We start from the raw sequence: 12,335 nt of genomic DNA, 5'->3' as shown, positions 1-12,335 counted from the left end.
AGACGTAAAAGTGGTAAATGTTAGATGGAGGGGTTATTTATAGGCTTGCATCGTGGCGGTTCAATATCAGAAGTGGCCGACTACCGTCTTACATACATTAAATACCTTGAAAGACTAAATCGATGGGACAACTGTCACATACGTCATGATCGAGCCCTATGAAAACGTCAGCTTATAACCCGATCGAACCGTCGAAGATCATATCGATTCTCACAACATCCTTCCTGAGAAACGAGGGGACTATCTGTATCCAGTCAAAATAGATTCCGGCCTTCCTACGTTCGATCGAGTTCGAATGGTAAACAACTGGAGTGGGATTTTGGGATGAGTTTCGAAGACAGTACAAACGAGCCTCGAGTCCGAAGGCTAATCGAGGAGTCGGCTCGATACTTTTATCGAGCCCGTGACCAAATCGATCCGTAAGGCATTGCTTCGAGGTCGAAAATGCGCTACGCCCACCCCGAAGGTCGAACTCAAGCCAAAACCGAGGGCTCGACCCAATAACGAGTTCGAGCCAGTATCGAGCTCACAGACAAGAGCCGTTATAACCGCACTAAGGGAGAGAATCTTGGCGGGAATTGAGGAAGAGACAATTCATCATGGGTCCTCCACTATATGCTTTATTTTATTATAAATAAAGTAGGATCCCTCTATTATAAAAGAGGGGGGAGGGGGGGATCCTTGTAAGCATAGAGACACCGAATACACTGTAATAAAAGATCACTTCTCATATTGAAAGATATCTCCTTATGCTTGTTTTACTTTATCTTATTCATTCTTTTTTGCTCACTATTCCTATTCTCATAGTCAAGAATACACATATTTCTATCTCTCCATACGATTTGTATCAAATTGTATCACATATCCTTAGAATCATACACAAATTTAACGTTATCTGATTTTTCAGGTAAACAAAGTCTTCCAACAAACATATAAGGTTTACCTTGTAAATCTAAATCTTACTGAACTTCAATATCTATTTGTTTGACTTTTTGCACTAAATATTAAAATAATAGCTGTTTTCCAACAATAATATAGGTAGCTGGGTAGAGGAATGTGAAAAATAAATAAGCAAGCATAACAATGCATATTAGAAGGGAGAAAGTGATCATAACCGTAGAGGAAATGGGAGTTTAGGATTTGAAAACTAAATCTATTTTGTAATTTTGTTGTGTGGATATGATAGTTTGGTGGTAGTGTGACGGGTTTACTGATTGGAAGTGTTATTACATAAAATATCGATGTGAACGTCATATTCACATATTATAATCTGCAATTGTTTGGCAAAATGCTTGAAAGATAATTTTAACAGTATGATCTTCCATATAGTGTATTCCTGTCCAAATATGCAGTAAACTATTTTCATAAATATAAATTGACAAGCACAACAGAAGCATGCTCGACCATAAATATTTTATTCGATATAAATTTATTTTGTATTGCTCAACAGATTAGCTGGATTACTCAATCATATAATTTATAATATTTCAGTTTTTTATTAATTAGAATTATTTTAATATACTAACGAAAATAGGTACTACCAGTGGAAAATGTTAAACAATATGTAGAAGATGGAAGTATATGTTATATCTAATGCATGGAAACTAAACATGACAAATCATGAGTACATTAAAAAATTAATTAAAACTAGCAAAATTATTTCTTATCGATAATATTACACTCCACGATTACTAAAATTATCGCATGTATATATAATAGTGTGTGTGTGTTTGCGCGTGCATTTATATGTACATATTCACATATATTACATTATATCATGCACAAAAAATATTAATATTTACTTTTATATTGAAAAAATTATCACTGGGAACGATGCAAACTATGTAGAATGGAGAAGTAAAATAAATTTGTTAACAAATATTATATTAGCTAGAGTATGAAAACAAAGGCGTGTTTAGTGCAATATCTTATAGATTGACTTTATTTAGTTTTATTACATTTTATAAAATATAAGTAATTAATATTAAAATATTTTCCTATGTGAATTTGGGAGATACTTATAATTTATCATCATCTTATATTCATAAGTTGCAAAAAAATCTTGAATGCTTCTTTTGTCATCCTAATGAGTTTTAATCTGAGCCTCCAATATTTTGTTGCATAGTTAGTGGATATTCAGCATGTTGATTTCGACAAATAAGTCACCATACTCTGATCCATATTGATTATTCACAAAATTTTGTGTTTTATTCTTCTAAGTATAATTATATACTCAAAACCTTGAGAACAGTTTGCTCTGCAATTTTACGAAATTGTATACAATTATCTATTTGTTTATGCTAATGCACGTGCCCAGAAACTAGTTATATTGTAAGTGAGAATCCTAAAAGTTAAAAAGTTGAATTACTAAAATAACCTTCTAATTGATTTTAAATATCTTACTAATAAAAAAATAGGTAGTTATTCAGAACAATAAAAATTCGAAGAGCCACAATAATTGTCGTGATGGTTCACAAACGTTGCATTTAGAACATATATACATAATTGAGAAAACTACCCTCTATAGCCCCTCAAAATTTTAATAGCCCATGTTTTTTTCACTTACACGAAATGGCCCTTCGGTGCAAACATATTACATGTAATAGCCCGAAATGTCTATTTTTGTATATTTTTTGTATAGTGACAGTCTATTTTGTATATTTTTTTGTATAGTAACAGTCTATTTTGTATATATGTTGTATAGTGACAGTCTATTTAGTATATATTTTATATAGTGACAATCTATTTTGTATATTTTTTGTATAGTGACAATCTATTGTATATAAATTGTACAGTGACAGTCTATTTTGTATATCTTTTGTATAGTGATAGTCTATTTTGTATATATGTTGTATAGTGACAGTCTATTTATTATATTTTTGTATAGTGAGAGTCTATTTTCCATACTTCTATGCTAAATATTGACTTTAAATACTTTTCAAACTTAAACGTGTCTCTTTCACGTGAAATTACTCTATATTGAACTACAACAACTATTTGTGCCGGATTTTGTCAGAAAACTCAATTTTCCGGTCATGTTAGTTCTGCTTCCTCCTCCCATCCTTCCAATCTTATTCTTTCTGCCACTTTTCAGCAATAGTGATACAACTAAGATCTGTTTTAAAGGTTTTGAACAATTTATGTGGAAGAGCTTTATGGCATATACTTTTTCTTTGGTCGTTGAGGAGAGAGATTGACGTCGCTCATGAAGACATTCTGCCGTCGACAAAATAGATCTTGTGGCTAGCCACTAGAAATACTTTTGGGCTATAAAATATATATTGCAATTTTGGGCTATCGGGTAATATATGTTTCGGCCGATGGGCTATAAATAAATTTTGCTCTACATAATTTGCAAGTATGTTGCATCGTAATCCAGATTCGTAATTCCCTATATAAACCCACTATCCAGTGCATAATCGCCATTATAAGCACATGATAAAATTCATATTGAGTTTGGATAAATTCCTACATTCAATAAATGTTAAGCTCAAATTAAAATTAATTATTTAAGTCCATCATGGATTTAATTAAAGTATATTTTTTTAATTGGGCCAGTCCATTTAATTGGACTCCAAAAGATGAGCCCATTTTACTAGCCCAAAGTCCAAATGGCTAGCAGCCCGTCTTAAAGCCCTGGCTCATGCCACATGTCAAGTGACATGGCAATTCAAGTCAAAAGAACGAGCCAATAAAATCATGCCATGTGTCAAGTGATGTGGCAATCCAAGCCAAATAAATGAGCCAATAAAATCATGACATATGTCAAGAAAGGGTGGCATACCAAGTCAAATCAACAACCAATAGTGTTGTGCCATGTGTCTAGATGGTATTGGTCAATTCAAACGGACCAATCAAATCGCATAGCTACACCACTCCCTACAACTATAAATAGAGATCTTCACAAAGCTAGAAGACATCAGAAGTGATAATAAGAAGCAAGCAGAGAGCTCGTGGATCAAACACCGCATATTTCTCTACAAGCGACAAGTTCAAGCACTCAAGCTACAAGTTCAAGTTCAAGATCAAGATCAAGATCAAGAACGAAGCCAAATGAAATACCAAGATGTTCAAGATTAAATTACTTGTTCGTGATCAAATCTAAATTCAAGTTTAAGAAAGAGATTCAAGACCAAGCTTTACAAGCCTTTGAATCAAAATCAAAATCAAGTTCATCAAGATAGTTTACATTCTCGAAGAATCAGAGGAATAACATAGAGATTGTATCACTTAATATTTATTGAAATCAAATACTATATTTGTTACGCAATTTTTCAGTCTTGATTATTTATTTTTTTCGACGCGAAAATTTGTGGTTACAGTCATTACATAACTTAATTAACAATTATCCATGTTAGGAGTCATACGTGGAAATAATAGGATAGATTTTCTTGATCGTGGAAGTGAAGCTGTCATGTTATAAACATTAATCGAAGAAGAAAAAGGATCTAGCCATTGATAACAAAGTGGTAGAGTTATGCTTGAATAATTGATAAAGCCACCGTTTCGAAAGGATGACATTTTACTATTATTAAACTTGCTCACTCATGTGAGATTACCATGGTTTATTGCAAGATTACATCATCAAAAGTAGGGATGGCAATTGGGGCAGGGTAGGGCAGGGCGGGGGCAGGGAAAACTATTAACGAGGCAGGGCAGGGGAAGATTTAAATAGGGCGGGGCAGGGCAGGGCAGGGCAGGGCAAAATGCTATATTTAAAAAAAATTAATAAGTTAGGGCAGGGCAGGGTAAAATTCGAATTAATAGATGGGTCGGGTAAAGAATAAGTGACCCGCGTATTTTTATTCTTTTTTTCCAATCCCCTCTTTGAATCAAACCCTCGGCTCTTCCAAAGGAGTAAAGGACGAAACCAAAACTCTTCTTCTTCAGTTGAGTTCTTCCAGGCAAACTTTAATCTCCATTCTCCAACATGAAACAAATCAATAAGTTACGAGGTAACACTCTCTTGCTTTCAACTTCTCTTTCTCTTGTAAGAATTTTTATTTATCTCTTAATTTTTAGTTTATTGTTATGTTTTTCACTTTTTCTTAATTTTCGCCAACTTTACTGTTTGTTCTTGTTTAGTAGAAAGTTTTCAACTTTGTCATCAATTTGCACATCTTCATAAATATTTTTTCTTGTTTTACTAGAAAATTTTTACTTTTCTGCTTTTTTTCTCTAGGTATTTTTCTGAACTTATTGCTTGCTTTGGCATTTTTTAGCTTCACCTTATTTCTGGGAATAAACAAAATAGTGAGGGAAAATGTTTATGCATTTTCATAAAGGACATTTGTGGTTTCTCTCTAATTTGTAAGTACCAAATTATCCAAGAAAAGCTTGGATATGTGGATGGTGATGTCTCTTTTGATCAGAATGGTGAAGATACTAAGTTCAAGATAATTTACACTTATAATCTTGAAAATATGTTGAATATCCACTAAGTTGTATTACAATAGTTTTGTTCTTTTCAGAGGTTTATGTACATTCTGCTTGTTTAACTATCCACACCGGTGATGTCTCTTTTGTGTTGCAATTTTAGGGGCTATTACTAGTTGCAGAACGGATATACTGTTTAATTTGCACCTATGTTTCCAAATTCTAAACACCGTTTAAAATTAGTTTATCTTCCTTTGCCAATTATGTTACTTGCTAGTACATGAGGTTGTGGCTCTAGATCTTCTTAAAGTCCTCCTGGTAGTCTTGTTGAGTTACAAGAGCTTATGCTTAGTACATTTGTCTGCTTTTTATACTAGATGATTATTTTTCAGCTTTTAGTGATATTTCTTTTTTTTGTTTTACTAGATAATCATGGCATCTCAAAATGAAGAGAATCTACCAGCTTCATCTTCTAATGCCATTTCCTTAGACGATGAGAGTCAAAGGCCTTTACAACAAGATGAAGTTGAACTGGGAAAAAGAAGATATTCCCGAGCATGGAAGCATTTCAAGCCGGTGAAGGATAATGGTATTTCATATGGTCTTTGTAAGTATTGCGATCGCCGATATAAAAATGTTAGGAATTGTGGGACAAAATCTATGTTAGATCACATACCTAAGTGTCCTAACAGGCCAAGAGATGTACAAAATGAGGGTGATACCGGGGGTAGTTATTTTGATCAAGATATTTCACGTAAACAACTTGCACATGCCATTATTTTACACGAGTATCCACTCTCTATAGTTGATCATGTGGGATTTAGGAACTTTGTTGCGAGTATCCAACCTATGTTTAAGATGGTTTCTAGAAATACAATCAAGAATGACATAATAAAATTTTTTGACAATTTGAAATCGCAAACTTCTAAGTTGTTGGAGAAAGTCACGAGTAGAATTGCAATAACAACCGATATGTGGACTTCCAATAGTAACAAAAAAGGGTTCATGGCTATTACTGGTCATTTCATTGATGATTCATGGAGGCTTCAAAGTCATATTCTGAGATTTGCTTATGTCCCTGCTCCACATGATAAAGATGCTTTGTGTGGTGCTTTGGTTAATTGTTTGTTTGATTGGAATCTTGAACGAAAAATATCAACTATCACAGTTGATAATTCTAGCACAAACAATGCTATGATTAAAACTTTATTGGATGAGAAACTTAATAAAAAAGATTTGTTGTTGACTGGTCGAGTATTTCATGTGCGTTGTGCTGCACATATTTTAAATTTAATTGTGCAAGAAGGGTTAAAGGTTATAGGAGATAGTATTAGCAAAGTGCGTGATAGTGTCTTGTATTGGATTGGATCAGCTGGCAGAATTGAGAGGTTTGAAGAAGCTGCACGTTTGGTTCACTGTTCTTGTAATAAGAAGTTGGAGTATGATTGTCCTACTCGGTGGAACTCGACATATCTGATGTTGAGAACGGCTATAGAATACAAAGAGGTGTTTAGGAAGTTGAGTCTAACTGACACAAATTATTAGTCTTATCCAGCTGAAGAGCAATGGAGTAATGCAGAAGATGTTTCTGATAAGCTCATACTTTTTTATCGTATCACCGAACAATTTTCAGGAACTCAATATCCAACATCCAGTCAATACTTTACAAAAGTTTGTGAAATTAAGCTAGAATTGGAAGCTTGGGTGAAGGAGTTTAATCCTTTGATTAGCGATATGGCTTCTGCGATGTTGTTGAAATTTAAAAAATATTGGGATGATCTGCATATTTTGATGGGAGTAGCTGCAATCTTTGATCCACGGTACAAGATGAGGTTGGTAGAGTTCTTTCTTCCACTAATTTATGGTGAAGAAGCTTCAACTAAAATTCAAGAAGTTCGATCCAATTGTTATAATCTCTTTCAAGATTATAAGAGTAAATTATCTGGTCCACATGATTCATTAGCTTCTAGTTCTAGTGAAGTCACTAGTTTTATTGAGGGTGATCGGCTTTCGAGCTTTGATAGATTTGTTGCTTCGAGTGGAGCTATCGTGGAGACAAGATCAGAGTTGGATATGTACTTAGAAGAAGGCCTACTACCTCGAACTCCTTCATTTGACAATTTGAGTTGGTGGAAGACAAATGGATTGAAATTTCCTACATTGCAAAAAATGGCACGTGATCTCTTAGCCATTCCCGTGTCTATTGTTGCTTCAGAATCGGCATTTAGCACCAGTGGGAGGTTGATTAGCCCACATCGGAGTAGACTCCATCCCACTACTTTGGAAGCTTTAATGTGTGCTCGCACGTGGTTATGGAATGACTTAAATGGTAAGTAATTTTTTCATTATTATCTTAATAGTTCAATTATTTAATAGTATATTGATACATTGAACTATGCATTTTTCTTTTAGGTTTGTCTTCAACGATTGATAAAGTTTCATGTCCAACATTGCTTGATGAAGAGGAAGAGCCGGATTCAAGTGGTTTATCGCAACATTGCTAAGAGGGCATACCTGAACATGCAACATTATTCTCATCATCTTGGATATTCTATGTTGTATAACTTGCTAGCAGTGACAGTGGACCATTCAATAATTTTGGATTTGCACCTATGGCTGGAATTAATTACACTGAATTTGATATTAAAGCCATACTTGGCATTTGTTATACCCTTCAATTTCTGCTTAGTGATTAGTTTGTTTCATAGAATATTTTGACACAATATTGTTATCTTCTTTATTCTCATGCAAGAGGCAGAGAGTAAAGTTTAGTGCCAAAACTGGAACTCTCGTGCTATATTTTTGGTTTTGTCATTGAACCTGCCTAAAAAGTATTGTGTATGTAGTAGTAAAATTAATGAAGATGAGAGATAGTTTCTCCAATGTGCGTCTTCTCAAATATTTATTGCTTGATGAATTAGTACTTTGAGATAGAAAGTTATATAAAAGTACGTCAAAGCAACAGTTTAATTTGTATTTAGTATTTCTATTTCATCTATTTTTTAATAAACTCTCATGTAACTAATAGAAACACCCATCAATTAATCTATTAAAGATACAACTTTGACATAAATTCCAATACAACAGACAAAAGATCAAATTTTGATCAATTTGCAAGCTCAAAGGAAAATAATATTTTAAATGTTTCAATAGATAGTTGAAAAGGTAAAAGAAATTAAAAGCATACTGCAAAATAAAAAAAAAAGAGAAAAATAAAAAAGAGTTAAACGGGGCAGGGCGGGGCAGGGCTTAATAGGGCGGGGCGGGGCAGGACAAAATTTTGACCAAAAGCTAAATGGGGCAGGACAGGGCGGGTCAATATTTTAGCGGTCAAGACTTGACCTGCCCTACCCTGCCCTATTTACATTCCTAATCAAAAGATAAAATTCCAGTATTTCCATTCTTTATGTTGAATTGAATAAACAAACCAATAATATGGCGTGGTTTTGGACTCAAAATGAATTTCTCTAAGGAAAATCATGTCAATGGATGAATTGAGAAGGAAGTGGTGATAAAACCAGGTTTTACTTTCTTTGCTTTATTCAATAATTATTAATTTTCTTTCCAGTATGATACATGAAATTTAGTTTCTACAATTGTTGCCGTAAATGTTTATCTTATGATGATCTCAAAATATTTTATTTGCATCCGTAATATATAACATTTATTTAAAGGTTAATTTTATTATTCTTTCTATCAAATAAAATAATCAGTTTGTTTGTATACAATTTGGTAGCATGTATAAAATTATATACAATATAATCTTTTAGATTGTAAGATAAGAATTAAGTTTACACTAATACATTAAAATTACTATTAAGATCATGAAAGGATATTTGATATGTATTAGTTTTGGTCACTAGAGATATACGTATGCTATTATGGTGGGAACAAACTAACAAATTTTGATATGATTTAAATGTTATAAAGGATTGGTTGAAAAGCAATCAAAAAAGAAATTTGCATCCTCAAAATGACCGAGGAGTTGTTATCCTTTCCGATGAAGGACAATAGTTAATTTATAAATATAGAAATTTCTAATCATAAAGCAACCTAAGATAATCCTCCAATGACTATTGATAATGTAGTAAGCCAAGATGATACTGCCGTAATTGGAGTAAGAGTGAACTAACTCAGGTATATAATATGAATAAACAAATATAAAAAAATACATCAGGAATATCATTTACAAGAAAGTATTTGGTGAGATAAGTTGAATCATATATTTCTACTTAGCTTATAAAATAAAAAAGTAATTAAAAATCACATGTATCTGAGTAATTAAACCTTGATTGTTCATATTTGTAGGTTAAGACGATAGTTATCTTGACATCGGCAACCAAATCATTGTACGATGATTTACATTCATCATTCACAAAAACTTATATTTTATTTTTTCATGTATTGCTATTTAGTCAAAACTTATTTTGATAATATTTATATTATTTAACAAAACGTATATTACATAACTCAGCATACACGTGCAATGCACGTGCCGAGAAACTAGTTATATTAAAAGTAGGAACCCCAAAACTAGAAAGTTAAATTATCTAAATGTCCTTTTTATTAAATTAAATTTCAATTTAATAAATATAAAAAAACAAACGCCTGCTAATGTAACGACCCGACCGGTCGTTTTGAGCATTTGCACTTCGCTCGTTAGTTTACGGGCATGAGTAGCTCCATATGATATATTTTGACTTGTGTGAATCGTCAGTTTTGGTTTTCAGGTTATTCGGAATCGAATTGGAAGAATGGACTTCATTGTTGAAGCTTTAAATTGGGAGAGTTGATCACTTTTGACTTTTTAGCATTTGACCTCGAATTAGAATTTTGATGGTTTCGTTAGCTCCGTTGGGTGATTTTGGACTTAGGAGCGCGTCCGGATTGTAATTTGGAGGTCCGTGGTTGAATTTGGCTCGAAATAGCGAAAGTTAAATTTTTTGAAAGTTTGACCGGGAGTGGACATTTTGATATCGGGGTCGGATTCCGATTTCAAAAATTAAAACGGGTCCGTAATGTCGAATGTAACTTGTGTGCAAAATTTGAGGTCAATCGGACGTGATTTGATAGGTTTCGGCATCAGTTGTGGAAGTTTGAAGTTTCAAAGTTTATTGAATTCGAATTGAGGTGTGATTCATCGTTCCGATGTTGTTTCGTGTGTTTTGAGGCCTCGAGTAGGTCAGTGTTATGTTATGGGACTTGTTGGTATGTTTGGACGGGGTCACGAGAGGTTCGAGCATGTTTCGGATTGATTTCAGATCATTTCTCTTAATTTTTGTACTACTGTATTCTGCTGTTTTCTGGTATCTCGGTTCTTCATCGCGTTTGCGTGGCAAGTGTCGCGAACGCGTAGTGTATTTTGATGGCAGCAACAATTGTTCTTCGTGATCGCGAAGTACGTCTTGCGTTCATGTAGAGATGGGGCAAGTCCTCTTCGCGTTCACGTATGGAGGATCGCGTTCGCGTAGTGTTGGGGTTAGCAGCCAAAAATTTGAGCGTTCTTCTATGCGATCGTGTAAGGTTAGTCGCGTTCGCGAAGCTTTGGCAGCAATGTTCATCACGTTCGTGCGGGGTGCATCGCGAACGCGTAGAGTCTTTTGTGGCAGTGTGCATTTTTTTCATCGCGAACACGATGGTTTTCCCGCGTTCGCGAAAGAGGACGTCTTGGCAGTGTATATAGTACTCTATTTCGAAGGTTTCAGACATTTTTACATTTTGGGAGATATGGAGCTCGGATTGAGACAATTCTTGAAGTAATTTTTCACCATATGAATTAAGGTAAGTGTTCTTTACTCGGTTTTGGTTATATTTCATGAATCTACCTTCGTTTTTGGTAATTGGATTGTGAATTTTAATGAGGAAATTGGGAGGTTTTGGCCTAAAGTTTCATCATATGAATTTTTGAGTTATGAACATCGAGTTGGAGCCGGATTTGAGTGAAACTAGTATGGTTGGACTCGTGATTGAATGGGTAGTTGGATTTTATAAATTTTGTCGGGTTTCGAGGTGCGGGCCCGGGTTGGGCTTTTGGCCGATTTTGGGCTTTTTGATTCAAGATTTGATCTTTTTCGATCGGGATTGGTTCCTTTAGCATTGTTTGATGTATTTGAGTTGTTTTGGTTAGTTTCGAGCCGTTCGGAGTTCAGAAAGCACGGGATGGTATTTTGGAGCATCGCTTGGCTTGCTCGATGTTAGAATTGGCTTGTTCGAGATAAGTAACTCTTCTAATCTTATTGCTGAGGGTATGAAACCCCAAAATACGTGTTATATGATTGGTATTGAGATGATGCACATGCTAGGTGACGGGCGTGTGGGCATGCACCATATGAATTGGGACTCTGTTATTTCCATGGCACAGTATAGTGGCCCTACTTTGTTGGTATCCGTGCTTTCACTATGTGATAAAGTAGTTAAGCTGTCAATCATGCTAGATATTATGTTTAGGTATTATGCCGATACTATTTGGTTCCATAGTGGCCGTTTCTTACTGTCACCTCACTGATTTCATTGATATTTCATACTCAGTCATATCCATGCATTCATGCCATATCTCAGTCTCAGTTATTATTTATTGATACATCATATCATTGTTGCCGGGCTAGTTTTATGACAGTGTGAGCCCGTGAGTGAGACTCGAGAGATTGATGACTGAGTGAGGCCGAGGGCCTGAGTGAGTGAGATAATTCTGGGATCGGTCTGCACCCCGCATCATGATACATTGACTACATTTATGGGATCGAATTGCACGCCGCAACGAGCCTTAGGGCTGTATATGTATATGGATCGGGTTGCACGCCGCAACGAGCCTTATGGCTATTTATATATTATGAGATCAGGCTGCACGCCACAGCGATATAGCGCCTAGACTGAAAGGAGCCCCTCCAGGAGTCTGCACACCCCCAGTGAGCGCAGTCGACTATAAACAGGGATCGAACTGCACGCCGCAACGAGTATTG

At 34.8% G+C, this 12,335-nt stretch overlaps 1 protein-coding gene across 1 annotated transcript; it reads left to right on the top strand.

The window, feature by feature from the left end:
- Positions 1-5,808: 5,808 nt before the first annotated feature.
- On the top strand, positions 5,809-7,880 carry LOC107761009 (zinc finger BED domain-containing protein RICESLEEPER 2-like). Its single transcript, XM_075226136.1, has 3 exons — positions 5,809-6,799; positions 6,932-7,705; positions 7,789-7,880. Exons 1-3 carry the CDS (start codon positions 5,809-5,811, stop codon positions 7,878-7,880), a joined length of 1,857 nt encoding a protein of 618 aa, XP_075082237.1.
- The last annotated feature ends 4,455 nt before the right edge of the window (positions 7,881-12,335 follow it).

The sequence above is a fragment of the Nicotiana tabacum genome, chromosome 2 (genome assembly GCF_000715075.1).
Source record: "Nicotiana tabacum cultivar K326 chromosome 2, ASM71507v2, whole genome shotgun sequence".
NCBI lineage: Eukaryota > Viridiplantae > Streptophyta > Magnoliopsida > Solanales > Solanaceae > Nicotiana > Nicotiana tabacum.
This window is presented reverse-complemented; position numbering and strand designations above follow the sequence as displayed.

Bases quoted from the DNA above. Each gene is read 5' to 3' on its own strand.
- LOC107761009 (XM_075226136.1), top strand. From the start codon at position 5,809: ATGGCATCTCAAAATGAAGAGAATCTACCAGCTTCATCTTCTAATGCC. The intron at 6,800-6,931 runs GTAATAAGAAGT...AGTCTTATCCAG, and splicing joins ACGTTTGGTTCACTGTTCTT to CTGAAGAGCAATGGAGTAAT. The intron at 7,706-7,788 runs GTAAGTAATTTT...TTTTTCTTTTAG, and splicing joins GTTATGGAATGACTTAAATG to GTTTGTCTTCAACGATTGAT.